The 27896-nt window shown below is 41.0% G+C and overlaps 3 protein-coding genes across 4 annotated transcripts in view; 2 read left to right on the top strand and 1 right to left on the bottom strand.

The window, feature by feature from the left end:
• Positions 1-2563, top strand: part of LOC109487617 (collagen alpha-1(I) chain-like) — a 5880-nt gene extending 3317 nt beyond the window's left edge. The window contains exons 4-6 of the mRNA XM_019791625.1: positions 1369-1443; positions 1601-1840; positions 2403-2563. Coding sequence (XP_019647184.1) covers positions 1369-1443; positions 1601-1840; positions 2403-2563 — 476 coding nt within the window. The remainder of the gene's footprint in view (positions 1-1368; positions 1444-1600; positions 1841-2402) is intronic.
• Positions 2564-6631: 4068 nt separating this feature from the next.
• Positions 6632-11687, bottom strand: LOC109487916 (3-beta-hydroxysteroid-Delta(8),Delta(7)-isomerase-like). 2 transcript variants are annotated; one of them, XM_019792021.1, is made up of 4 exons: positions 11507-11687; positions 10867-10903; positions 7712-7832; positions 6632-6898 (listed from the first exon to the last, which is right to left on the bottom strand). In XM_019792021.1, exons 1-4 carry the CDS (start codon positions 11679-11681, stop codon positions 6668-6670), a joined length of 564 nt encoding a protein of 187 aa, XP_019647580.1. In that variant the 5' UTR covers positions 11682-11687; the 3' UTR covers positions 6632-6667. The 2 variants fall into 2 exon arrangements, with proteins under 2 accessions (XP_019647580.1, XP_019647587.1); XM_019792028.1 differs by lacking the exons at positions 6632-6898; positions 7712-7832 and adding an exon at positions 9021-9574.
• A 1539-nt stretch (positions 11688-13226) lies between these two features.
• LOC109488101 (ubiquitin carboxyl-terminal hydrolase BAP1-like) lies at positions 13227-25649 on the top strand. The gene is made up of 18 exons (XM_019792254.1): positions 13227-13353; positions 13756-13785; positions 14141-14195; positions 14448-14580; positions 15002-15121; positions 15541-15602; positions 16472-16614; positions 17244-17322; positions 17894-18017; positions 18588-18815; positions 19138-19323; positions 20063-20200; positions 20652-20756; positions 21138-21304; positions 22174-22296; positions 23168-23519; positions 24226-24318; positions 24928-25649. The coding sequence occupies exons 1-18, from the start codon at positions 13317-13319 to the stop codon at positions 25072-25074; spliced, it is 2322 nt and encodes a 773-aa protein (XP_019647813.1). The 5' UTR covers positions 13227-13316; the 3' UTR covers positions 25075-25649.
• The last annotated feature ends 2247 nt before the right edge of the window (positions 25650-27896 follow it).

Below are 27896 nucleotides of genomic sequence, written 5' to 3'. Positions count from 1 at the left end.
CACACACACACACACGCATAAATAGTGTAAACTCAAAGGTGTTTCTTCAATTAGATGCGACTTACGATGAAGAAGCTAACAGCGTGCGGAAGAAATGTTGGGGCCTGTGCAAGAAGATGTGGCAAATCACCATCGTCGTGTTTGTCGCGGTGAATGCCATTCTGCTACCATATTTAGCAGGTTTGTTTGTTTGTTTGTTTGTTTGTTTGTTTGTTTGTTTGAACCAGTCTTTATTCATGAGAAGATTAAATCGGTCTGCAGGCCACTTTTCACCCAGGTGATGAGGAAAGAGGTAAGGGTCAGACATAACATAGAATAAATTATCTTAGTTATCCTAGTACTTTATAATTACCTCCGTTTTTTTTATCTTTTTGGTGGCGTATTAAATTAGTACACTGGCCACCATATCTACTACCAATAGAATTCTTTGGGCCTAATGTTTCTTTTTATAAGAAATGGTCTGCGCTATCATCATCATCATTGATCATCATCCATCCGGAGTTAAAGGCATCCAATGCAATTTAAGAGCGGCAAAACTCGAAATATTCTGAATGAGGCAATCTGTATGACGGTGACACATACTGTCCCTCTTTAGCAAATTTGAATCAGTATTTCATACTTTAGGCATTTAAAACTGCAGAAACAAGCCTCAAGATGAGTCCTTTTATTTTCTGGGCGGTACCCTAAAAATCAATCCAGATCCTTTCAGCAACCGTTTTTAGTCAGAATTTTGGACAATTTTACTCCATGAATGTCGATATACATTGGGTCAGTGTTGTTTTAACTTAGTATGTAGATAAGTGACTGAAATATTGACCAAGCCGAAAAACTGCACGGGATGCCTTCTCTTAAATCCGGTGATGTAGGTTTGATATGAATGAATGAATGAATGAATGAATGAATGAATGAATGAATGAATGAATGAATGAATGAATGAATGAATGAATGAATGAATGAATAAATGAGCGTTATTGCTCGACAGTTTACAGGGTTCGATGTATGGTAACAATGACAATTACATTATACAACAATACAAGTTTATTATAAAAACTAGGACTACAGAAATATGGACGTAAATGGCGTATTGACATATATTGAACGCTCCTGTCTGTTACAATACATCCTCTCTTATGTAAAGCACTGCATATAAATTGGCCTAAGTACGTAGATATAGAGTCGTATGGAATGACATAAGTAGATTGAAAGTGTCTATGATTTTGGCAAAGGTTTAATAGATTTACATGTGATCAAATTTCGTTTATCTTCAGATAAAGTCAATCAAGTACCCCCTGTCCCTCATGACGGTCACTATAGCAGGCCCTGTCTCTGTGTTTATAAACTTAGTACACCCTGTTCTTTTGTAAACAGTAAAAAGCAGAGTGAATTCTGAAGATATTTTCAAGCTGAGCAGGAAGACAGAACTGCGTCTAGCCGAGCTAACCCGTAAGTAAAATAATGTAACAATCATAATTGTAGGATTATTATTCATTTTCCCTTAGCTGTACTTTGCTATGATTTAAGTCATTACTGGAAGGTGAAATTCCGTGGGTTCTGGGAATCTTCTTTATGAAAATAAAACTATTCTTTTTATACCGATCAGGATCGAACAAACTTCCGGGTTTCGTGGGACCACCTGGCCCTCCGGGAGAAATGGGACCAATAGGGCCCGCTGGTCCTCCTGGAGAAAAGGGGCCCATGTGCATGGGGACGGCTGGTCCTGGGTCTATCGGGCCTCCTGGCGCTTTTGGAGAAAAAGGAGCCACGGGGCCCGCTGGCCCTCCTGGACAAAAGGGGCCCACAGGACCAATCGCAGACCTGAATGAATGTACCAGGAACCCATGTGAACATGGACGCTGTGTGAACAACAATGGTGGATACAAATGTACCTGCAACCCTGGATGGACTGGACAGAACTGTCAGCAAGGTGAGTTCTTTTTAGTGTGTAGCAGCCACAGGTTCAATGTAGTGTCAAGGAATTTCTGTTCTTTACTTTGTCTAAGGTCCCTGACTGAGTGACTATCATGTTTGGAATATGGTTAGAATGACCAACATCTATGTACAGTACCGTAGTTGCTTATTAGCTAGCTCTATCTAGCAAATTTTGAAGAGTTGTTTTTTTTTCTTTTGACGTAGACCTGAATGAATGTACCAAGAAACCATGCCTACATGGACGCTGTGTGAACAACGATGGCGGATACAACTGTGCCTGCAACCCTGGATGGACTGGACAGAACTGTCGACGTCAGCAAGGTGAGATTTAATCTTATTTCCTGGTAAAATCATGATATTTTTGCGCATCTAGATAGGACAGAGATTCTTCAAAGAAAAGTTTTTAAACTACGTAAACTGAGTTAACGTTTAAATACAGTAATTTTATGTTTCAGCCAAACCATGCCCTACAGGGTGGAGTGGATATGAGAACCACTGCTACAAGTTGATGAAAGGCAAAGTCAAATGGGGAAAAGCAAAGGAACGGTGTGAACAACTCGGTGCGAATCTGGCTTCTGTCACAAGCCGTGACGAGGCCAACTTCATCAACACTATCATCACTGACGGTGGGTAATACAACAAAGCTCCTTATCACACCAGAATGTTTCAAGGTAGATCTCAGAAACAACACAAAAATCGACTGTCCTAATTCAGTAAGTTATTCTCAAAATTCAGGTGCCTAACCGCTTGGGTCACGTGACCTTTTGGACACGTGACGTCAACATTTCGTACTAGGGAATGAATAGCGCCCGTCGTCTTTGTTCGTTGATTGTCAACAGGACAGGTCAAAGATTCTCACCTAAAAGTCTAATCACATACTGGGGGAACATAACATGTCTAACTGGCTAACCCGGCGCATAATTACAATTTGTTTCAATTACAGCTCCTGTAGGGCAGTGGGGTATTCATCTCGTCTGGTTTGGACTGCATCGCGATGATGGATTCCGTAAGTTTACGGATGGGTCAAAGGTTTCCTACACAAACTGGCAGCCGGATCAGCCCAACAACAAACGCAATTTATTAACAGGATTCAAGCCACAGGACTGCGTCGGCATGTACTCAAAGGTGTGTGCTCGACTTTGCTGAGATTGCATTTTTAGGTTTGCTAGACTATATTATAATTATAATGTCATGTTGAAAAGTTGATTGGGTAAAGAAAGAAGAAGGACAAGGATTGGTTAAACTGGAAGAAACCTGGAAGTGATTTGTAAAACTTAATTCCATGTTTTTGTTCTTTCTTCGACAGAGTTGCAGGGGCTGTGGCGGCCCCTTTTTCGCGCTCCAACATGTGCATAAGGGATGGTGGAATGATGACCAGTGTTTTCGTCCCTATCCGTTCATCTGCAAGCGTCCAAAATGACATTCTTCCCTATCGAGACCTTGTCTCTCGGCTATTCCAAGATCAGGGTGTACCAATGGCATCCTGCACAGTCTGTAATATCATTCTCACTAAATATTCATTACATTAGTTCTGTAACGTCATTTCACACTTGAAACAAGTCATTGGAGGAGACAACTAGTTTTGCTGTTATATGCCAAAGGAGCTGTAGTGAACTTGAATCACGTTGTAATATTGTTTTTACTCAGTTTCTTCCTCCTCTTCTTCTGTTCCAAACACTAACCTCTGACCTGGCCAATGACATGATGTGTTGACGTCTGCCACCATGTTGACTGGTGTTGGGTTACATAATGTTGCGATTTCATGGTCTACCATACTCCTGTCACAGTATACTCGTAGTAACGTTACATGTATGTGAATGTGTTTGAGTAAGAATTAACACGGCAGACCATGTCCGAAGGTTAACATTATGCATTTGCTTTACTTCTCTAGTTGGAAGATTCTTAGTGTGCTTAGATTTGAGTGGAAACGATGTTTTAACGGTTTGAAAGTAATAACCTAGATGGAAGTAGTTTTCTGTGCTAACTAAACCGGGTTACACACTCATCTTATGTCAAAAATAAAATAGCTGTCACTGCTATGGTTGTTTTATGTAGCAAGCAAGTAAATTTTAAAGACATCGTGTCATTTATTAAGTTCTGATTGCATATCATTGGGAGGAAGGAATGGCTGTATTAAGCTATAGCTATTGAGAAGGATTGTATCAATTAATGCTTATCTTACTTTACTTTCAAATTGCCTTGGTGCATAACATGTAGTGTCCAATGTAGAAAGACAAAAAGTATTATACCCTATAAGTCGTACAGATTTGCATACTGATTGCAACATATGCTTATGTTATGTGCATTATATGTTAAGGTTTTATCCCTTTTTAATCATTTGTAATGGGTACATGAAATATTATTAAGCCATGATGGAATCGTTGTTAAATATTGAGGAAAATGTTTTGTTTTATACTGTGAATGTCTCTGTTAGGCCACACCAATTTAATTTGTTGGTTCTCGGATTTTTTCATAAAAGATATGAAGCGACAGGGCGAAAAAATAAAAACAGGTCTAGGCATCCTATTACAGCTCCAAATACTACGATATTAGTAACACAAAAGGCTAGGTTAATATTTTAACAATGAGTTTTGAACTTCTGATCAAACCACTGCATTGATACATGGAAAACCTGTAGGAACTAAGAAGAAAATGATTTTCCTCAACTGTTGGGGTCAAAATATGAGCATTTTTAGTTGATTCAGGTCCAGAATCTTTTTTTTTTGCAAATCAGAAAAAAAGGAAGAGGCGAATCTGAGAACCAACAAATTAAATTGGTGTGGCCTTATAAGAGAATGATGTTACTTTTGAATATTTGTAAGGAACCCGCAATTCAGCCAATAGGCTACGAGAGAGATTCCTATTTTGAATAAAGTATTCATTCATTCATAAAACACTTGGTGCATGTGCTGATTCCATTTCCTGTTGCCCAGTGTGCATCAGAACACATAGTACATATTACTTGCGGTCTTGCAAGTTGTAGTGTGAAATTACTCTCCAAGCAGAGGTTCGGGTTATTTTTGTCATGTTTTTAGACTTTTTTTATCGGGGTTTGTTTTTTTGCACTGGAATTTTTCTTTCTTTTTTGGGTTGGGTGAAAGAGAAATTCCAGTGAACAAAAAAAAAACGATGAAAAAGTCTAAAAACACGCCAAAAATAACCCCAAACCCAATCTCTGCTTGGAGAGTAGTGTGAAATGATGAAAGAGACACCTAAATTTCGACATGACTCCAATAATATGTTTTGATGCCCATACTTTGGGAACAACGATTGCACTCACCACACAGAATATGACTTCATCATCATGAGATGTAGTCAAGGAAATACACGTTTCATCATTTGTGTAAGAATATGTCCCTGCCAGATATATAGAACTATAATAATTGCAGGAGAACTATAATAATAATAATTATATTATATTATATATATTATAATTAGAACTATACTAATTGCTTCTTTCTTGGTGGAGGAAATGGTGGGTTGACATTGAAAAAAGTCTTCATGTAAACATTTCCTACTCATTAATATATTTGCTGTCATAAGTTTTATAAATACTAACATTGCTAGTACATGAATGTTACAAATGACTATCTTTACAGTTGGCCATGTAAGAAATACCCGAGTTTCTTGGTGCATTGTTTATGCACAAACACCATCACTTATTGGAATTGTCTCTGTATCATCAATTATTCAAAACATCTTGGAAATATTAGTTCTAAGCATAATGTAAAATCTCTTCTTGAGTAGATGTACATTTAGTAATACTGTAAAATTGACTTCCTAGATTTCTATCATATCTAGCCAGTTGCACACAACAATTACATCATAAAACATAAACCAAGCAACTGGACAAATCCTAATTTGAAAAGTTATAGATTGAGTATAAATCCCTGATGAAATAGTCTTAGTCACAGATAAAAGAAAGCAGATCCTATCTAGTATTTGAAATGTCTGACTTTTCAGCAAATTTATCCATGTTGCGTGGTTTGTTTTATCAAGAAGATTAAAGTTTTAAACTCCTTGATTCTGTATTACATAATGTATTTCAGCAAGTAACAGGTACAACTACTTGGACTTTTAACCAGCACCGGTCTTGTCCAAAACTGCCTGAGCTTTTCAGATAATATATCCGGTTGCTTGATTTATTCTATATTACGAAATGCTCAACCTGAATGTCTAACCTTCATCCACATCAATACTAGTAGGTGTAACTACTTGGACTTTTTACCTAGTGTACCAGTTTTGTCTAAAGCTGCCTGAGCTTTTCAGAGAACTTATCTGTATCTGGTCGCTTGATTTATTAGATTGCTAGATCGCTAGGTTGCTAGATTATGTAATGCTCAACCTGGATGTCTAACCATCATCGACATAACAGCGAGAACTACTTGGACTTTTTTTTTACCTGCACCGGTCTTGTCTAAAACTGCCTGAGCTTGGCTAATTTATCCACATGCCTGGACCAGCAAAATTACATGTAAAACTTTGCTAACTGATACATTCTGTGTCAAGTAGCTTAAAATTCCTTGATTTAATTTGTATGATATAATGTTCTATGTGGATTACTAATCTTTAACATAATATATTGCATTATTTGACTTTTTACCAGACCCAGTCTTGTCTAAAACTGCCTGAGCTTTTCAGAGAATTTATCTGGTTGCTTGATTTATTAGATCGCTAGATTTAGTAATGCTAAACCTGGATGTCTAACCTTCATCCACATCAATACTAGTAGGTATAACTACTTGGACTTTTTACCTAGTGTACCAGTTTTGTCCACTACTCCCTGAGCCTGACTAACTTTACCACATGCCTGGACCAGCAAACAGAACGGAATGACGATCCAGAAGCTGTTGAGGAACATGAAGTAGAACCAGAAGTAGAGCGGGTGCCACATGGGGCCGTGTACGAAGCCATCTTTGTACTCAATGGTGTAGTAGAGAATGTCGCCGTAGAGCTGGCCCGTGGAGACCTTCCAGAAACAAAATTAGCATATTTTAACGCAAATGATTGCTCTTTAATACTTAATATGTATATGCCAAAAAGCAGTTACTCAAGCAACTGGATATGATTTTGAAATATCCAAAATCATATCCAGTTGCTTCAGTAACTACTTTTTGGCATATCGTATTATCTGGATGTCTAACCTTCATCGACGTATCTTAGTATGACTGTATATTTTAAACTTTGTAAATTCAACAAAATTCTGGCCATGTAAGACTGCAAGTTGGCTTCTTTTAAGCGTGACGTCAACACTGGGTCAAAGGTATCTGGGAGACGATGTCGGCCCCATCGCGATTAAGTAATTTGATGGTGGGCCCTGATGTATATAGCCTCCTTCACCTCTCTCATTACATACCTTTGACCCAGTGATGACGTCACACTTCAAAGAAGACACGTGACAAGCCTCACTGGGTCAGTCTACTGAGGAAGACCAGAGTGACTGGTCGAAAGCTCTAGGTGAGAAAACTTTTTGTGTTGGACCAAGAGTTTTAACTTTAAACATGTAACTGTCAACACAGATATGATCCATCTATTGAACAGTCACTGTTTGTCTTAGACAGTATGTCAAAGACGTATGTGGTAGTTGTGTTAATGCCTGTGTAAATAAATGTAAATAAATGTGTAATGAATTTGCATGTACAACTGGACGTAATTCAGCCTTTGGTCCAAAGTCCACATTTTTTTATGAATAAAACACCATTTGATTGATTTGATTGACAGATGAACTTTCATGGCAGTTCAAATTTGATTTATATATAAAGAATTGAAGAACTGATGATACCAGGAGTTGGAGAAGGTAGCGGGAGGGTTTGTTCTCCAGTATGGCCCACGCTGCCAGGAAGGACCCGGGACCCTCCAGGAATGCCGTGATGCTCTCCATTACCACAGTGAAGTTATCGGCTCTGGAGAAGGAAAGAAACAACATGTAAGTCCGAAAATAGTTTTATGAGGTTGGTAGAGTATAGCTATAGGATATAGAGATTTTCTTTTACACAACAGATATTGTCTCTCACTATGTTTGAGACTGTGTTCTCGCTGCAAAAGTGCCACCTACATCGGCTACATATAGCTGCAGCATTTAGAAGCAGAACTCCAGTCAGAAGCTCTGAGGAAGGTGTCTCATATAGACACCAAAACATAAGAGGTAATATCGATTGTGTGAAAGAAACCCCTATATACTGTCAAATCTACCAATGGTCCAAGATTTGAGCATTTTAATTCATAAAGTACAAGTTACTTCAACTAACGGTTCAAACTTCAAATTAGAAATAGATGAGGTTTGTTCTACAGGAAGGACCCAGGGCCCTCCAGGAACGCAGTGATGCTCTCCATCACCACAGTGAAGTTATCAGCTCTGGGTAAGGCAAAATGTACACGTGTAAGTCTTTGGGCATAGTCAAACCTGCCAAGGGAACCACCTGGCCATGGTGACAGTCCTGGAAACTTATCCCATTGGTTTAGCAACCTGGCCAGGGTGACCACTTGGTTAACATGACATCAGGCATATTCAGCAAACAGTATTCACTTCAAGCACTAAAGTAACAGAATCCTCGGATGAGGAAACTACTAGTACATCTGTTCCCATTTTTATTTCTTCTTCTTCTATAAAAAACTATATCTATATAGAGACAAAGTTTGATAGAAGCAACTTTTTATTTCATATTCAACAAGTTCAAGCACTGCAGTTACAGAATCCTCTAATCAGGAGGCTACATCTTGTCCAATTCTTATTTCTTTTTCTTCCCCTTTGATGTTTTGTCCATCTGTGTCTGTGCCTTGCCTGCGCCATCCTTCCGTATTATGAAAAACTTAAACTTTTCTCCAACTCAAAATTTGACTCATCAGAAATTTTTGACTGAATCACTCAGTCTTCCTCAGCTATCTGACCCAAATTTCTGGTGAGTCAAATTTTGAGTTGGAGAAAAGTTCAAGTTTTTCATAATGTTATTTACCAACTCAGATGAACTTTCATGCTGATCCTTCTGTATGACTATATCATTAGGAATGTGAGGAAGATAAAAAAATCATCTATATCAAGACAAAGCCTGATAGAAGTAACTTTTATTTTATATTCAGTCAAAAAAGAAAGCGAGCCACACAAATTATCTATAAAAACTATGTAACTATATCTATATCAAGACAAGTCCGATAGAAGCTTTTGATTTCATGTTCAGCCATTTGTCAGCAAATAATTTACTTCAAGCAGTCACAGCAGTTACAAAATCCTCTAATCAGGAGGCTACATCTGTTCCCATTGTAACAGAATCCTCTGAGGCTACAATTCTCGTCCAGTTCTTATTTCTTCTTCTTCCCCTTCGCTGCCCTGTCCATTTGCGCCTGACCCTGCACCATCTTCCCGTAGGACTGAACCATTAGCAGCGTGGGGAGGATCACCCATGGGCTGTTGATCACCACGAAGTAGAACCAGAAGTACATTGGGTCCCACAGCGGGCCGTGGACGAACCCGTCCTTGACCTCGTTCCCGACGTAGAGGACGGTGCCGTAGAGCTGTCCCGTGGACACCAGGAGCTGGAGAACGTAGCGGTTTGGGCTGTTGTTGACGTAACCCGCGGCAACGAGGAAACACCCCGGACCCTCCAGCCAGGCCGTCACTGTCTCCATCATCACGGTGAAGGTGTCGGCCCTAGGAGAGGGTTTTTTGTCGGGTCAGCAAAATAAAAACTTGAAAAACAAAGCACACGCTTTAATTTGTTCTTCTAAAATGCCAGCAGTTGAAGTTGACTAAGGAACGTCGAACGCAGTCAACAGCAAATTGAAAAACAAAGCAAACGCCCTAGGAGAGGGTTTTTTGTCGGGTCAGCAAAAAAGATTTGAAAAACGGTTCTAGCTGTTCTTCTAAAAGGCCAGCAGTTGACTGCTGAGGTTGAAAAAAGAACGCATTCAACACAGCAACACGAATCTGTTCTAAAATGCCAGCAGTTGGGGTTGAACAAGGAATGCATTCCACAGCAAATCGAAAAACAAAGCAAAGGCTTCTGTTCTTCTAAAAGTAAAAGACCGGCAGTTGAAGTGGAACAAAAAATAGAGTCAAGGAACACGCTCAAGGAACAACTTCAAGGAACACGTTCAACCTCAAGGAACAGGACTTCAAGGAACAGGTTCAAGGTGAAGACAAGGATGAAAAAAGGAAGCAGCACTCGACTTCTTTGATTGCTGCCTTCCCTGGTCTGTAAGTGTTGAATCCTCCTTAGCACTAGTGATGCATACCTAAACCCAATTTTAGGTTCAGGTCCGGATTCAAGTCCAGAGGTTTAGGTTCAGGTCCGGACTTAAGTCCAGACCTAAACCCATGGCATATACAAAATTGCATGTTGGCAACCTTGCAATGTTGTCTGGGTGAAACTTTGGCCACATAAAATGGAGGCTGGTACTTGACGATGCCCGATGGCAATGTTTTCTTCATTTTGCAGCAAAGATTTTGGAATCTACGGAAGGTTTTAGGTGGTTTGGAAAGAAAAGGGGTATGTGAAATGGTCTTATATGGTAATAAGTCCGGACTCGGTTCTTGACTTTTAGGTTTTTTTGGACTTGAACCTAAACATTTTTACAAGTCCGGATCCAAGTCCAGTGAACTAGTATGCACCACTACTTAGCACTTCTTCACACAGATTAGTTAGACTTAGAGTTTTAACATAGGAGCTTTTATGAACTCTACTAGCTTCAAAAAAGCAAAACAATTGAGTACTAGACAAGTATGGTTAAGGAAAAGATAAGGCTGTAAAAAGTATCAAAAATATAAGAAAGTGTGAGCAAACAGAAGCTTCTCTAGAGAAATATTTGCTGTTATTTGAGCTTACTTTACTAAATACATATTGTACATTTATTATCAACATCACAATAAAAGAATAATATTATGGTGAACGCCAGTTTAGTTGTGATTACAATTTATTTGTTAGTACTGAAATGGTTACTTACGAGACATAACGGCTGTCTGCCTTGCTGTACTCCTTCCCTGTAAGATTAAAGAAAAATGAAAACAGAACAGTCAAGTTACAAATGTACAAACATTGTACTCAGCTAACTGTATGCAAAACTTTTGGAATTAGATTAGCTGTTACAACAGCAATCGACCGTTCCTGTCCATTATGTACAATTTAGTACTCTCCAAGCAGAGGTTGATGGTGGAAGATCGTTTGCTTTTTTATATATACTAGTAATGGCCCGTTTTTTTTGGGTGCAACCACCACCAACTTTGGTGACGATCTTCCACCATCAACCTCTGCTTGGAGAGAACAATTTAGTTCTACGATGAACTTACAACCAGTAAAATTTATGGCAAACTTTCTAGTATGTACAACCGTAAGCATACATCATTCTGTTACACTAGTACCACTTTATGTTTAAAGTTAAAACTTTTGGTCCAACACAAAAAATTCTCTCACCTAGAGCTTTCGACCAGTCACTCTGGTCTTCCTCAGTAGACTGACCCAGTGAAGCTTGTCACGTGGCTTCTTTGAAGGTGAGAGAACTTTTTGTGTTGGACCAAAAGTTTTAACTTTAAACATGTATAACTACCAACACAGATGAACTTTCATGATAGTACCACTTTACTTACAAAGCTGAGACAGGAAGGATTGGTCCCCGGCTATGCTGTTGTGGAAGACACTGAACCACCCCTCCAGGATCAAATGGATGCACCCGCACAGCATGAACCAGCAGACCGTCAGGCGCTGTACCGTGGACAGCTTAACCTTCGCACTGCTGCCCGAATAGATCCAAGTGCTCACCATCACTACAGCTGTAACAGTTAAACAAGTGACGTTATTCTACATATATTTGCTCAAAGCATATGGGGTACCACAAGGGAGTAGACAGTTACTGTGCCGTGGATAGTTTAACCTTCTCACTGCTGCCCGAATAAAGTTAGGTACTCACCATTACCACAGCTGTAATAGGGAGATATAAGTAGGTGAAGATATCTGTTAAACAAATGTATATATGGGCACCACAAGGGAGAATACTGGGCCCTTTACTACAGTAACAGTAGATTTAGCTCCATCCGGTGTGCCATGGACAGTTTCACCTTTGCACTGCTACCCAAATAGATCCAGGTGCTCACCATGACCACAGCTGTAATAGTGAGATATATAGGTGAAGATATCTGTTATATATATATGGGGTACCACAAGGGAGAATACTGGGCCCTTTACTACAGTTGTAGAAAGCTGCTGTACTGTGGAAAGCTTTGAACACCTTCGCGCTGCTGCCCGAATAGAGCCAGGTGCTCACCATTACCACAGCTGTAATAATCAGGAACATTGATGAATAACGGTAAACCACGCCTGTTAATAACATGATGCCATTAACAGGTATGGTTATTCTGTTTAGTGGTGCACACACCAATTCTTCCGCGACAGGGGTCCGAGATAGTGCCCGGGAAAAAAGTGACATTGTTCAAAAGCAAAGCCATTGAATATATGGGGTACCACAAAGAATGAAACTGGGCCCCTTAATTGCAACATCATGCAACATCATGTACAGCACTAGTAGTAGTTGAACCTTGCAGTACATTGCATCCTTGCAACTTAATACATGTACAAGATAATTTGTGGGAACGCTCCCCCCCCATACACACCGTATTGTGACTTGTGTATACTGCAAATTATTGGCGCCATACTTGTCATATCTTGTAGCGCGATCTAAAGTGCTTGTTTCTCGTCTATCATATAAAACTGATACTCACAATGGCCTACAAAATATGAGAGGCGATGCATTGTGTATGGATTGATACATGAGGTATGACTATGAATGGATTTGATGCCGCATTTTTCTCACCTGTGAGGCCGAAGAAAACGCCAAGAAGTTCCACGATAGACTTGTCATTCTCCACATACCGGCACGGCAGTTTCAACCCCACTGGCAGGTACGGGTGTGTGCTGGCGTTCTCCACCATGTCGGAGCGCAAAACAGAATGCAGAGAGACAAAATTCGAGATTCTTTCTTGCAAAATTATTCAGTATTGCACTTTGGCAAAAAGATCTAGAGGTCGCAAAACGCGGAAGTGGTTCGAACTGGGTGTCTGGCTCCTGATTGGCTGATTCGTGATCGGATGAGGAATATTTCTTTCCAGAAATAGGGGTGAAATGGGTGGTCAAAAAGAGATGAAAATTCTAAAATCAACATAATACTACTAACTATTGATAAAATAATACTATGTAATATATTATACTACAATATATTTACGTAAAATATGGGAAAATAAACCTCATGTATTTATTTTTCAAAGCACCCCCTTTCTCTAGTAGTATCGTCTAAATTGGGGTCAAGCCGGTGACCCCAAGCCACCCCCACCCCACCAGACAAAACGACTGGAGAAAATGTCGTGATTTAGTTTGAGTTTTGAGCGTTTTTCTCCCGATTCCACCATGAACAAAGGGTGGCTAGAGCTTGAGAGCGATCCAGGTAAGAATTTGAGGAGTCTGATTTCCTTCTATTCGTGATTTTGAGGTGAAACGCAGCTACTTATTGGTAGCGTATTCCGAGGCTTGGTGTCATTTTTTTTTAGCGCCATGCGCTGAGATCATATACTTAGTATCGGAAAGCAAGGACTTGTATATTATGTCCTTGTCAAAATGAATAACATATAGAGACCCTCGTTAATCCATAGTTCTACACATGGGTCTTTTGAATAAACAAGAGGGAAAATTATATTTGACCTTTGTTTTTGTTGAGACTGGGTTCTGAAATGTCTTTGTGTCGAAATCATAATGGTGTCTGGAAAAACAATAACAAGTTTGGCCATGTTTACATGTCCTCCTGAACGGCTATCAAATCTTTACATGTACGTTCTTTTGTTTTTCACAGGGCTGTTCACTCTCCTAGTCGAAGACTTTGGTGAGTTGATCCACTAGATTTGAATGAATGAATGAATGACTTTATTTCAGGAAAAAACCCATAGTACAGACAGGACCACATAGACACTAAACACACAACAATCTATATACATTTTTAAAATACGTGTTCCTGAATTGGCAGTCTGATCTCAAAAGACAGCATATAATGCTATTGTTGGTGGCATATATTCTATTGATGAGATTTGATATATAAGGCTTTGATAATGATTAAGTTGCCAGACATAAAATAAACAAATAACATTATAATGACAATCATAATTTGAATGTGTGTCACTTTGTGGTATTTCATAATTTATCAAATGTACCGTTAACGTTACATTTTCTTGCTTTTCCAGGTGTGAAGGGAGTTCAAGTGGAAGAAATTTATGACCTGTCCAAGCCTATTGAAGGGTAAAATATTTCTTTGCTAACTTCAACAGTTCAAGTATAGTTCAACAACAAGGCTAGCATCCTTGCTTATAATTAGCCTATTGAGCGATTCCAGCTATAGCAAGTTGTGATTGATACTTGAAACATCTGGTAGTTTTCCAGTTGCTTGAGCAACAGTTTCCTTGTGTACCTGGCATGGATGTCTAACCTTCATGGACTTTGCTTTTGGTGGAGGTTTTAATTAATAAATTATTTACAATATTTGTTCATCAGGCCTGTTTACGGGTTCATCTTCCTGTTCAAGTGGAGCGAGGAGCGTCGTTCCCGGCGGAAGGTCGGCCCCAGCATGGAGGAGTCGTTTGTGGCGGACGAAGACATCGTTAACGACATGTTCTTTGCACAACAGGTAGGGACTGTCCAGCACATGCCAGTAATCATGATGATAATGGGAATTTAACTGTTCTCAGAGCCAAGAAAATTGACATACCAAAATTTTCGATGGAACCGCTCAGTCTTCATCTGAGCTTTCTGACCTGGGTGCTGTGTCAATTTTCTTGAGTTGGAGAACAGTTTAATTCCCATTATGTACACATACAGTATTTTACCAACTCAGATGAACTTTCATGCTATGTGAGGACTGTAGTTATAATCATCTTTTGTTTTCATAGTACATGAATTTTCCAAGGCTGCATTTTTTAATTCTTGACTTTGTATTGAATTTTATCTCTATAAGTACATGTACTTCTTTGAGTTGTTGTAGCTAAAAGTCAGAGGTAATTAGGCAAGGGTGTTTTCATTCATTCTCTTTTGTGGTCTCTCCCCTGCAGCTGATCCCCAACTCCTGTGCCACCCACGCCCTGCTGAGTGTGTTACTGAACTGTCCCCAGATCAGCCTGGGGAGCACACTTACACGTCTCAAACACTTCACCAAGGGGATGGGCCCAGAGGTAAGACTAAGACTTACACATACCCTAAACCTCACCCTCATCCTGTACACTCACTCTAACCCTCACACGCTTCAAAGTTAATCAAACACTTAAACATTAAGGGGATGGGTCCTGAGGTAAACTTACACATATTAGAAGTTAGAAATTGTATACCTCCATGAAACATTTTTTGTATAGTTCTTGCTTTGTTCATTGTTGTGAATTACTCCCATTTTTACTCACCAGGAATTAGCCCTGTACACACTTGCAAACACACACACACACAGACTCAGCTAAGAAAACTTGGTTTAACATAATAAGTCTCCTAAAGGTTGTCGTTATTGTTTCACAAATTACATGGAGAACATGCATGTCTTTGTGATAATACTAGTACATGATTGTGTACTATAGTGATGGCTGTTTCTTTTTCTCCTTATTAGTCCAAAGGCTGGGCCATCGGAAATGTTCCAGAGATAGCCAGAGCTCACAACAGTCATGCAAGGTATGTAGCAAGCCAGTAGCATGTTTAAAAAACATCCTTCAGTACCCATCTCCATTTCTCTGGCCATGCAGGCCGCTACAGTAGCCAGCCAGACCACTGGTAGTGGTGTGTGTTCAATTTCAGTACTGTTTTTCATGAGTATTGAGTGCTAAGCAAAGATTACAGACTGAGCTAGGGTTTGGATCTTGTACATTTTGAATGCAAGGCCCCTCAGGCCTTTGCACTTTCAGTTTCAGGTGAACATGATCAATTACTTTGCAAATGGTAAGAACGGATGCCACTGACTGACAAAGGCTATGACTACGGCTTTGAGATCTGCTCCATGTAGTGATGATGGTGCTATTGGGACACCACGAGGCACAGTTAGTGCTTTATGAGGTGTTCCCTGATACAGCCTGGCTGTGAGTCCTGAGGAGTAACCAGCACAGGGGCCATCTGAACATGGAACAAACCAAACAAACTGTCTTCATTCCAATTTCTTAATATCATTCAAAATAAAATGTATGCATTATAAGAAAATTCCTAACCTTTATCTCCACGTTTGATGATAATTTTGTTGCAAATTCAGTATAAAGCAAACAAACATAATGTTTCAGTCAGTCAACAAGTCTTTAAATGCATGGATTTTTGCATTGCAGATTTGTATGTAGCCTGATTAAATAGCTTTACGGTTGCCACCCGCCCAACATCCAGCCGGCCCCCGAAAACTGCGGGGAATGGCCACTAAAGCCGCGGACGGCAGAGTTTGCGTTACACAGACTAATTTGTATGAACTACATACAACAAATGACTCAAGAGCAGGCCTTGTAGAATCGTACTAGTACTTTTAGTAGTCAACAACAACTTTGCCTGTTTTCCTCCCATCTCAGACCAGAGCCCCGGCACCTCCCAGAGAAGCAGACCGGCATCTCCTCCGTCCGCACGGCCGAAGCGTTCCACTTCGTCAGCTACGTCACGACCAACGACAGACTGTTTGAGCTGGACGGGCTCAAACCCTACCCGATAGATCATGGTACGTCCCTCTTTTGTCCCTACCCTGACCCTACCCGATTGATCGTGGTGAAATAACTTTTGGCTTTAGTTTAAAGTAGAGCTGTAACAAATATTAATAAACTTTCTTACTACGAAATTTATCCCTTAAAATGTAGGGAACGTTTCAGAGGGTTATACTAGTACACTATATTGTATACTAATGAATACTTCAGTTATTTTCCTTTCTATTATGTTACTTAAGTAATGTTTTGTTTTATATGTGCAGGGAGCATTGAAAATAGCCAACATGACGACATGTAAACTAATAAATGAAATTCATTTTAAAATTTTCTGAGGAAAGCCCACCGTCTGCCCTACAATATAAGGGGGCATGTGGCACTCACTGTCTGATTATGGTCCCCCTACAATATGAAAAAGCCCTGGTGAGAACCCTGGACCTTATACATGTATTATCAAATTAAGCTGTATTGGTTGTAACTTGTAAGGAATTAAGTAAAAATTGATCAGAGTCACCAGAGTGACTGTTCGAAAGCTCTAGGTGAGAGACCATTATTGTGTTGGATCTTAAGTGTTAACTTTAAACATGTAGTAACTACTAACACAGATGAACTTTCATAATGGTAAAAATTGATGTGTATTTCCACTCAGGTCCGTGGGGAGAGAAGGAAGACTGGACAGAGAAGTTCCGACGTGTGATCTCAGAGAGGATAGGGAATGCCACTGGAGGGTGGGTCAAATGTTTTTTTAATGTATTTGCATATTGAAAACATAGTATGGAAAAGAATATAAACATGGAGTGTGCAGGAGAAAGACTGGCAGCCCAATGCTGAATTATGTATGGTACACATTAGGTTTAAAGAAACTGGCACACTGGTTGAAATTTCTATGTACACTCTATATAACTTGATATGATAGTGATGTTTTGAACTAACCTGCTGCCCGATTCCATTAACTTGAATATGAAGTTGGAGACCTACAGCTACTTGCACTTACATATACTAGTCTGAAGGTTCAAGTTTAGGCTGCATTTTTTTTAACCAGGGAAAACGGACACGACATCCGGTTTAACCTTATGGCGGTGGTAGCGGACAGACGGCAGCAGTACGAGACGAAACTCATCCCATAGTCAGACTGTACAGGAACAAAAGATTTGAGCTTTTAATGAATAAAGGAATGGTTTAAACAAATGAAATTTCATTCCAGGGAAAATGGCCACGACAAAACTCAACCCATAGTCAGGCCGTACAGGAACAAAAGATTTGAGCTTCTCGTGAATAAAGAATTTTGTGCATTTCCAGGGAAAATGGCCACGACATCCGGTTTAACCTGATGGCGGTGGTAGCGGACAGACGGCAGCAGTACGAGACGAAACTCAACACCCTGAAAACCAACCGGCAGATTGTGTTGGAGGCACTGCAGCAGGTAGGGGGCCTCGCTGCAATGCTCAGGCTGTTGTGTAGGGGGCATCGCTGCAATGTTGAGGCTGAAGTAATGTTATACTTTCTCTCTCTATTTGGTTTATTGTCTGTTGTTCCCCATAACCAGGCTCCCATAACTGAGGGTTAGACATGCTTGCACACTGATGCTGGGGCTTGGGCACAGCAAATGTTTTTTTTGGGGAAACTCTGCACATCAAAGAATCCTGCAAACGTCCTAAGAAGAGTAGGGATAAGGTAATAATGTGCTTGCTGTCAGGACTGCCCAACTATCCGGAGGCTGTTTTAAGAGCTAGCCCTCCCAACTAGACAAAATAAAATGACAAAAATAGTTTGCATAAGAACAGTTACAAATTCAAATGTGTCAGCAGAGGTAGCTTTTATGTTTTTAATACACATTACACAAAGGAGACTTTTTAAGTACAAATATACCTCAGAGAGAGAAGAAACAAATTAGATAAAAGGAAGAACCATAATAACGAACGTATGCTGCTACCTGTTAAAAAATCCTGGGAAAAGATACATGAAGTTACAGTAATTGTGTTCTGTCCTCCAGCTGGTGCGTTTCACCCAGCCTCACCTGACCTCGCTCATCCCCTCCGCGTTCGGCGCAGAACCCCACAAGTCCAAAGCCTCGTCCACCGTCACTTCAGCATCCTCGGCTGCAGCCGGCTCCTCCGCTGCTGGTAAGGACAACGTTACAACCGCGGAGACATCCGACAGACGACGTCACAAGAAGAAGAAGAAGAAAAAGAAGAAGCACAAGGCACTGCCGACGGCACAGGTAACTTACTTCAAATATACGTAACCTATTTAAAGTTAAAACTTTTGATCCAACACAAAAAAATTCTGTCAGTCTCACCTAACGCTCTTGAACAGTCACTCTGGTCTTCCTCAGTAGACAGACCCAGTGAAGCTTGTCACGTGGCTTCTTTGAAGTGTGACGTCAACACTGGGTCAAAGGTATCTTTTAGACGATGTTTAGTAATGGATGTTAATTTTCATTTTCCATTTTCTTTTTTTCTTTCTTTGTTCAATAGTCGTTGCCATACGTTGCACCTTGTACAATTGTTGTGCAATAAAGTTCTATTCTCTCTATGTCATAGGCCGCTGCCCTGACCAAGCGCAACACGTCCAGTCCCGTTGTGACCCACCCTGCGCTGGACAGCCATAACTACGCCAAGTCTCCCCTGGAGGAGTTTACCGAGGAAAACGATCAGGACGCGCCGCCTGAATCCTTCACGGACGATGATACAGACGAGGAAGAAGAGGAGGAGAGTGAGGATGAGGAGGTGAGTTCAGTTTTATTTAAGAATTGACATGTAACATACGTTGCGTGGGGTCGTGTGATACAGTGGTAGCATGTTCGGCCTTGAACCAAGAGGTTCCAGGTTCAAATCCTACCTTGTCAACGATCTTTTACACAGCAATTTACACTGCTTTCCTCACTCAACATGAAAATGAGTACCTAGCTTTGGTTATGGACATCCCTTAGATAGGATGTTAAATGGAAGAGCCACACCCCACGCTCTTTAAAAAACCCACCAAACCCTTTTGAAAAAGAGTAGGGGCATGCCCCAGTGTGTGATGGTCCAAATACTTAATTACTACGGACTACTATCCATCATCAATTTAAAATAATAGTGACCATTAAATACAATTTGACATTGATGTATATAAAACAACAATTGAAAATCGTAACATCAAAATCAAGTTATCATATTTACAGGTGGTGGCATCGACAGAGGTGATGGAAAGAATGAATGAGGGAGAGACGAACAATTGAAAATCGTAACATCAAATGTCATTATGAACTGCCAACACTACAATGAATGCATTGGGACTTACCCCGAAAAATCAAATATCTTATTTACAGGTGGTGGCATCGACAGAGGGGATGGAGGGAATGAATGAGGGAGAAACGAACAATTGAAAATCATAACATCAAATGTCGTTATGAACTGCCAACACTACAATGAATGCATTGGGACTTACCAAGAGAAATCAAATACTTGTGTATCATATTTACAGGTGGTGGCATCGACAGAGGCGATGGAGGGAATGAATGAGGGAGAAACAAACGAGTCTTCCGGTGGGGACGTCACGAGCGGCAGAACGAGCTCAGCGTCAACCGAAGGGACAGAGTCTGCGACGGAACCGGCCACGGAGGTTTGTTTGTTTATTTATTGAAGGAATCTCCAAATTAGTGACGATTCACCACAGTGACTACTGTTCCTAGAGTCATCTTACACACATGAAATACAAACATCATATTATTAACTACTATTTACATCCACTACTTTCAAAAAAATTTGTCTTATCAACATTAAACAATATTATCATGAAAGTTAATCTGTGTTGGTAGTTGCATGTTTAGAGTTAAAACTTTAGATCCAACACAAAGAAGTTCTCTCACCTAGAGCTTTCGCCCAGTCACTCTGGTCTTCCAATGAGTCTTGTCACATGGCTTCTTTGAAGTGTGATAACTCTTAACATCAAACAATATTACATACAAAAAGTTAGGGTGACTTTTCATTTGCTAGGTTTTGAAGAGTATAATAAACATTTAGCATCAATTGATTACATCAATTAATGACAATATGTAATGTACATTATACAGGTGAAGGGCAGTGAGATCACGTTCTCGGAGGCGATGCGAGCCATCTCCGCCGTGGCTGACACCCGGAAACCAGACGAGTTTCTCCACCCGGACGCAAGTCGGCGGGTCGGTTTCCTGTAGCCTCTACCAGGCTTCAGGAGGCAGCTGGAAAGAGTAGAAATTGGCCAAATAGAGAGACAGCATGCTAAGGGAGTTTGGTCTGCTGGAGAGAACAGTTTGCTGCTCCCGACCAAACTCCCTTGGCATGCTATCTCTTTACTTGGCCAATTTCTACTCTTTCCAGCCGCCTCCCAAAGCCTGGTAGAGGCTAGCTTTCCTGTACATCTACCAATTGTAACATATGCTAGATATTTTGTATGGAAACTATTCCAGGGGTCTCCCCATAAACGTTGTGCAATTGGTATTCTAACATTGACAATGAAAATAAAAGTGTTGTCATGCAAGTTTTACTTTGATAAACGGTGTTGTTGTTGGACCCCTGTGTAGGTGGGTTTCCTGGACATGCCATGGCGGCCGGACGAAGCGCACCGCCCGCTGACTGTCCACACCGGCGGCTACGGCAAGATCCCGTCTCCGGCCCCGAGCAACGAGAGCACGGACACAGCGTCGGAGATCGGGAGCGCATTCAACTCTCCGGTCCGGTCAGCAAACAGGTCAGCCTTTCACAGTGTTCGAAATACCTGTCTGCAGTCTGCAATCTGCAGATAGATTTTCAAGATTGCAGAAGAAAAATTTGTACAATCTGCATTTTTGCAGCAGGAAAAATTGGCACTTGGGATTTGGCGCTCTTGGCCCCAAGGACAGACAACACTTAAGCTCTTGTTCTGAAACAACAGGAGCTTCTTCACTAATTTAAATCAACCTTGTCTTGACTTGTCTATCTTTTGTTTCTTTTTGGACTTCCAAAAAGTTGTCTTCACTAATTTGTATATCAATCAACAGTTCATGCTTATAAACCTGCAACATTATAGTATGGAGGCTTGTGTATTTGCAGAAAGTATTTCCAAATTGCAGAACAAAATTTTGACTCTTCTGCAATATTGCAGAGCACTGAAAAAAAGTATTTCGACCACTGCTTTCAATAATCAGGGCTCGAAATTCATACACCTAAAGAATGGGTGCACAACATTCCATGTCTGGTTGGCAAACAGGCTTACTTGTGAAATGGAGTAAAGAGATTCTTTTTACACAACCAAGTCTTTTATTCAGCCAACGTTTTGTTCAGTTCTGACTGTTTCACATTGCACTGTAGCACAGTTGTCGCTACTGTAGATGCATTCCCAAACACATAAGCGTGATTACAGGGAAATGTATCTACAGTGCAGTTGTGTAAAAAGAGTCTCTTTACTCAGTGTCTTACCAACCCGATGAAACTATTCACCATTTTGTAAAAAACCTTTATTTTTCATTGTAAAAGTGGCTGCAAGAATATAAATTGTGCTTAACTTGAGTTCGCAGCCACTTAGTCTGTGTCCTTTCATTTGTATTCATCGATGTTTTTCTGAATGAAAAAAATAAACAGGTCAGGCGTGAGCAGTCCGAACCCGTTTAAACACCACCAGCACAACGTAAACCTGTTCACGGAGGCGGCGACAAAACTTCTGGCTGCACAGGAGGGCCACAGGGTGGGGATGGAGTTTGTCAGGTTTGTATTCTCATGAAAGTTCACCTATGTACTTGTTAGTTAGTTACATACGTCGGTGAAGGTTAGACATCCAGGTAATAAGATATGCCAAGAAGCACTTACTCAAGCAACTGGATATGATTTTGGATTATCCACACAGATGTAAGTCGGGATTGCTTATTGCGGCCAGTCACAAAATTCACAAAATTTATGTTCGTTTGTTTGTTTTCTTGCACTTTCTTCACCGCACCCCACCGGCCGCAATAGCCGTGCACCCTGAGCGAGATGCCCTAGATAGGGCTTTGCTCAGGATTTATAGAATCCAGTTGCTTGAGTAACTGCTTTTTGGCGTAGTTAGTTACATGTTTAAAGTTATACCTTTTGGTTATAACCAGCACCTGGTTGAAGAATTGTTCTCACCTAGAGCTTTCGACCAGTCACTAGGTATGAACAATCCTCTGTGATGGAACAATAGTTTTAACTTGAAACAGGTGTTACGTGAGTCATTGTGTCCCTGACCTGTTGATCTTCAGACAAAACATGACTCGTAATCACAACCATTTTGATTATATGTATATTTCAATATAAAATTATTACATATATTTGAGTAAGGTTATATTTGTTTTGATCATAGCAACCCATTAAAATAAACTTTCAACACTGTACGAAAGCCAGCCAGTAACAGTATTATGTGCAATATTGTATGTAACATTTTTACGCCTGAGCTGTGAATTGAATGCAAATCAGTAGTACCCCCACTTCAGTGTCAAATAAATTGATACATACGCCGAATAGCAGGTACTCAAGCAACTGGATATTATTTTGGAAATGGTCAGACGTTTCAGCTAGCGTCCACTAGCCTAAATTAATACAACTTGAATCTCTATTTAAGGTCCCCGGGTGCCACCTCGGAGCTGCAGACCATCCCCGAAGGCAGCATCACGAAACAGGAGGGCGACACAAAAGCAGACACCAACATCATCACTGTCTGTCTCAAGCGCTCGCTGCAGGGTGGGGAGGGGGGCGGTCCACCGGGCAAGAGGCTCCACATGGGGGATCCCGACATGGGGCTGCAGAGGCTAGGGAGTGGGGACTCCGGGACGGGACAGTTTGATGGTGACCCCGCCGCGACCCTGCAGGGCGGGAGTGTCGCAGGTCAGGGGTCAGGGGACGGCCAGCAGGACCAGAATGCACTGCACGCGGGCGGGGCAAGGCCAAACATGGCGCATGCCTTCGCACCAAAGGTATGTTGTAGTAATGAAACTTTATTTGCAAAATCATGCCGAAGGCTAATTGCTTGTACAATCAAGTATAATACTATAATAACATAATAACATCATTGGTCATATTGTTATAAAATGTACTCCAGCTTGGTTTCTTCCTGTTTTATTTGTATGTCTGTAGAGTTTTTTGTATTATTTTAATGATGTATTGTACATGTGTTATATGGGTTTTTTACCTGAAATAAAGAATGAATGAATGAATAAAATCCACAATAGGCACATTTGTATTATGACATAGTCTGCATGATGTAGGCTGGCCTTCATCACCATTACCATACCTCCGGATGAATTATCCGGTGAGGTACACTTGATAAAGTTACTCCAGTATGCCCTGTCCCTCCTGGCAGACACTAGAGCAGTCCCTGTGAGACCAGCATCTTTCATTACCATTGACAAAAGTGTAGCATGTGGTCGTCCCACTCTACGTCTCCTGGTGGGAAGCCACTGTACTAGTCTACCAGCTGGTTCCTTGCTATGAATGACATGCCCTGCCAGGGCAAGCCTGTGTCGTCGCAGTACAAACAAAATGGACGGTAGAGAGCCACCATAGAGTTGTTTGTTTAATAGATGTTGTATCCATTAAACATCATGGCCTTTAAGCCTGATTATTAGTAGGAGACGAATTAAGTAAATTTATGTCTTCTTATGAAATGTCTTGTATCTTCAGGACTTACTGGCACTGCTGAAGAACGTTGAGACGGAAATTCAGATCTGCGAGCAGCACCTTAAGGATGAGATCGAGAAGAGGAAGAAGTACAAGGTGGGTAGCTGCTGCTGGTTGCTGAATTTTTTCTGTTACAGACAACACGGGAATGGATTGGGACTTACCCAAATTTCTGGCTGATCATGGAATGGACCCGTCTACTTTTGGAATGTGACATCAGAGAGACACGTGACCGTAGGACCGGGTCATTCCAAGAGTACTCGGGTCCATTGGGTAAACAAGGCCAAAATTTGGTTAAGTCCCACCTCATTCCTGTGTTGGAGTTAAAGTTTAGTCTTTATTTCGTAATAACACAGATGAACTTTCATGCTAAGTCAGGTCAAATATGTTCACAGGTTGACCACTGTCGTTCGACCCACAACTACTATGAGTTTATCCGCATGTTCTTAACAACCCACTGTCCATACGGCCTCAAAAAGGCCTCAAAATACTATCTTTGCCTTTTTAAAAGATGTCATATAAAAGTCTTCTCAATGTTTGATCTCCACCCACAGGTTGACAACTGTCGGCAGACCCACAACTACGATGAGTTTATCCGCACGTTCCTGCGACCCACTGTTCCTACAGTCTCATAAAAGGCTACAGGATTACCTTAAAGTTTGCCTGTTTTAAAAAGCCTCATCAGTGTTTGCTCTCCTTCCACAGGTGGACGACTGTCGTCGGACCCACAACTACGATGAGTTCATCCGCACGTTCCTGCGAATGCTGGCTGAGCAGGGCCAGCTGTCCAAGCTGGTGGACCAGCACCCTGCTGTAGTGACTGCGCTGTTGTGTGTGGCCCAGGGCAACTGAAACGGAGATGGGCGCCGCCCCATGTGTCACTTGAGCTGTTTTTTAACTATCGATACTTGCTCTTCTCAGGTGGAAGACTGTCAGCAGAACCACAACTAAAATGAGTTTATCCACTACCCCTACAGCCTCAAAAAGGCCTCAAAATAGTATCTTTGCATTTTAAAAAAAAGCCTCAAAGTTTTCTCAATGTTTGTGTCCCCAGGTTGACGACTGTTGGCGGACGCACAACTACGATGAGTTTATCCGCACGTTCCTGCGCATGCTGGCTGAGCTGGTAGACCAGCACGTCCCTAACAACCCACTGTCCTTGTGGCCTCAGAAAGGCTACGGGACTACCTTTGCTTTTTCAAAAGTCTTATCAATGTTTCAAAATGTATGCTCTTTGTAGGTGGACGACTGTTGGCGGACCCACAACTACAATGAGTTCACGCATTCCTAACAACCTACAGCCCCTACGGCCTCAAGAAAGGCTACGACACTTCTTTTTCCTTTTCTAAAAGTCTTATCAATATTTACTGTTTGCAGGTTGACGACTGTCGTCGGACCCACTGCCCCTACTACCATTTCCTGTTTTTTTTAAAGTCTTCTTAACGTTTGAACATGTTTTCTCAGGTTGATGACTGTCGTCGGACCCACAACTACGATGAGTTTATCCGTACGTTCCTGCGAATGCTAGCTGAGCAGGGTCAGCTGTCCAAGCTGGTGGACCAACACGTGTTGGTCAGGCGTCGACAGGGCGTCAGTGTCGGGAGACTGCACAAGCAGCGCAAGCCCGACCGCCGTCGGAAACGCGCTCGCGTGTCGGACAAGTACCGGAGGAAGAAACAGTGATTCCCATGCTTCTTAACAGTACATGTACATGTATAATGATAGATATACTTGCAGAAATGTAAATACTTGGCTGGAAATGCGATGGTGGAAGTGGGCAAGCGTGTGCGACAAGTTGTCAAGTACAGAAGAAAGAAACAGTGATCGCAATGCTTGTTGTTAGATCGATTCTTAACCATAATAAGCACTGCCACACTTGTACATACTGGGCTAGAAATACCACTGGCATATACACAAGTAACATTACTGGAGGAAGAAGCAGTGATCCTGATGCTTGTTGCTAGACTGCTAAGGCCACACCAAGTAAATTTTATGGATGACGTCCTTTGGAGACCCTAAATCTAATGCGAGAGGGCGAAAAAAAAACAAGAAGGGCCCTAAAAAACAAGATGCCTAGATTAGAAATATACTACGAGACGACAAATGTTAGGACACAAATTGAATGAGATGACACAGTGTAACAAGCAAGAAGTCTTTTATTCATCATCAAAACAGCAATAAATCAGGTGGAACAGCAGTTGTCGTCCTGTCCTGTTTTCACGTTACGGGTTCCACGTCAATGTGACGATTTGCGGCACTGTCGTGACTCTTTGGTCATAGTTACAGGAAGCAAAATTTCTTGTTTTTTTTTCTAGGAAGAGGCCAAAATCAATGCGCGCGCGGACGTCATCCATACAATTTACTTGGTGTGGCCTAACCATAAAAAACAATGCCACACTTGTATACATGTAGAAGATATACTTACAGAAATGTACATGCTGGAAATACCACCGGCATATACACAACTACTACAGGGAGAGACAGTGATCCCGATGCTTGTTGTTAGACTCCTAAGGCCTCTTTGTTCTACACTATTCTATACGATACGCCGGAATATACGATAATGCCCTATACAATTATGCATTGTTTTTACAATTCAGTGAATGGTAAATGGTTTGGTGCTTTAGAATTCTATACAATTACCAGAAGTATACAATTATGAGAAATACAAATAAGTGGTATCCTCAGTAATAGACCGGGAACCGCCAAATGTTGCGTTATATAAGATGCTCTCAATGTACATTTCTGTAGTCTATTTACAAGATAGACGAAGTATCCTATATTATATATATGCCTTGATTTAGTGAGGACATGGCATTTTGTTGATATACATTATACAGTAAACAGAAGATATTACACATTCCAACCAAATGCTGTAGCATCATTTTTACGATAAGAGTGCGTTGTAAGTAACATTAGATAACGTATTGATATTTGTAGTGGAGCCTGAAACTTCCAAAACCCTATTTGCTATAAATGGGTAAGAGTTTCGTATCATTTTTATGTACCTAACATCTTCGTGGACTGAAAAACTAGCCTCTACCAGGCTTGGGGAGGCGGCTGGAAAGAGGAGAAATCGGCCAAATAGAGAGATAAGCATGCCAAGGGAGTTTGTCCGTTGAGAGAACAGTTGGGGTGCAATTTCTACTCTTTCCAGCCGCCTCCCCAAGCCTGGTAGAGGCTATATATGAAAAACAGCGAAAATCTCCCATATTAAGTGTAAATGTACTTCAAAGGTGCTGCCATGCACGCGACAACATTCGGACTGAGAAAAATTGAATTTTGAATCACTACCAGACAATAAAGTGGTGAGGACTCAGATCAAAGTGTTACACACAAAGTGAGAAGTAACCGAATTGTGCCCTGCCTGAGGGTAGAGATAGCTTATGGTACGCCAAAAAACAGTTACTCAAGCAACTGGATATGATTTTTGGAAACGGTCAGACGTTTCAGCTAGTATCCACTAGCTTTCGTCAGTGTTTGCTCAAATGTTGCTGGTTTGCTTCGCCAGTGGGTTTATCAGTTGAACACCATGGGGAATTCGATCTTCTAAAAAAAGTTTTAAAGTTGAAAGCTTTATACAGTGGCAGACGTCTAGACTACCACATCAGTACGAGATCTCTTTAATTCTGCAGACTGAAAAACAGTGGAAATTGGCCTGAAGGTAGATGTAC

This window comes from Branchiostoma belcheri, unplaced genomic scaffold (genome assembly GCF_001625305.1).
Source record: "Branchiostoma belcheri isolate BF01 breed outbred unplaced genomic scaffold, Haploidv18h27 scaffold111, whole genome shotgun sequence".
Classification (NCBI taxonomy): Eukaryota; Metazoa; Chordata; class Leptocardii; order Amphioxiformes; family Branchiostomatidae; genus Branchiostoma; species Branchiostoma belcheri.
This window is presented reverse-complemented; position numbering and strand designations above follow the sequence as displayed.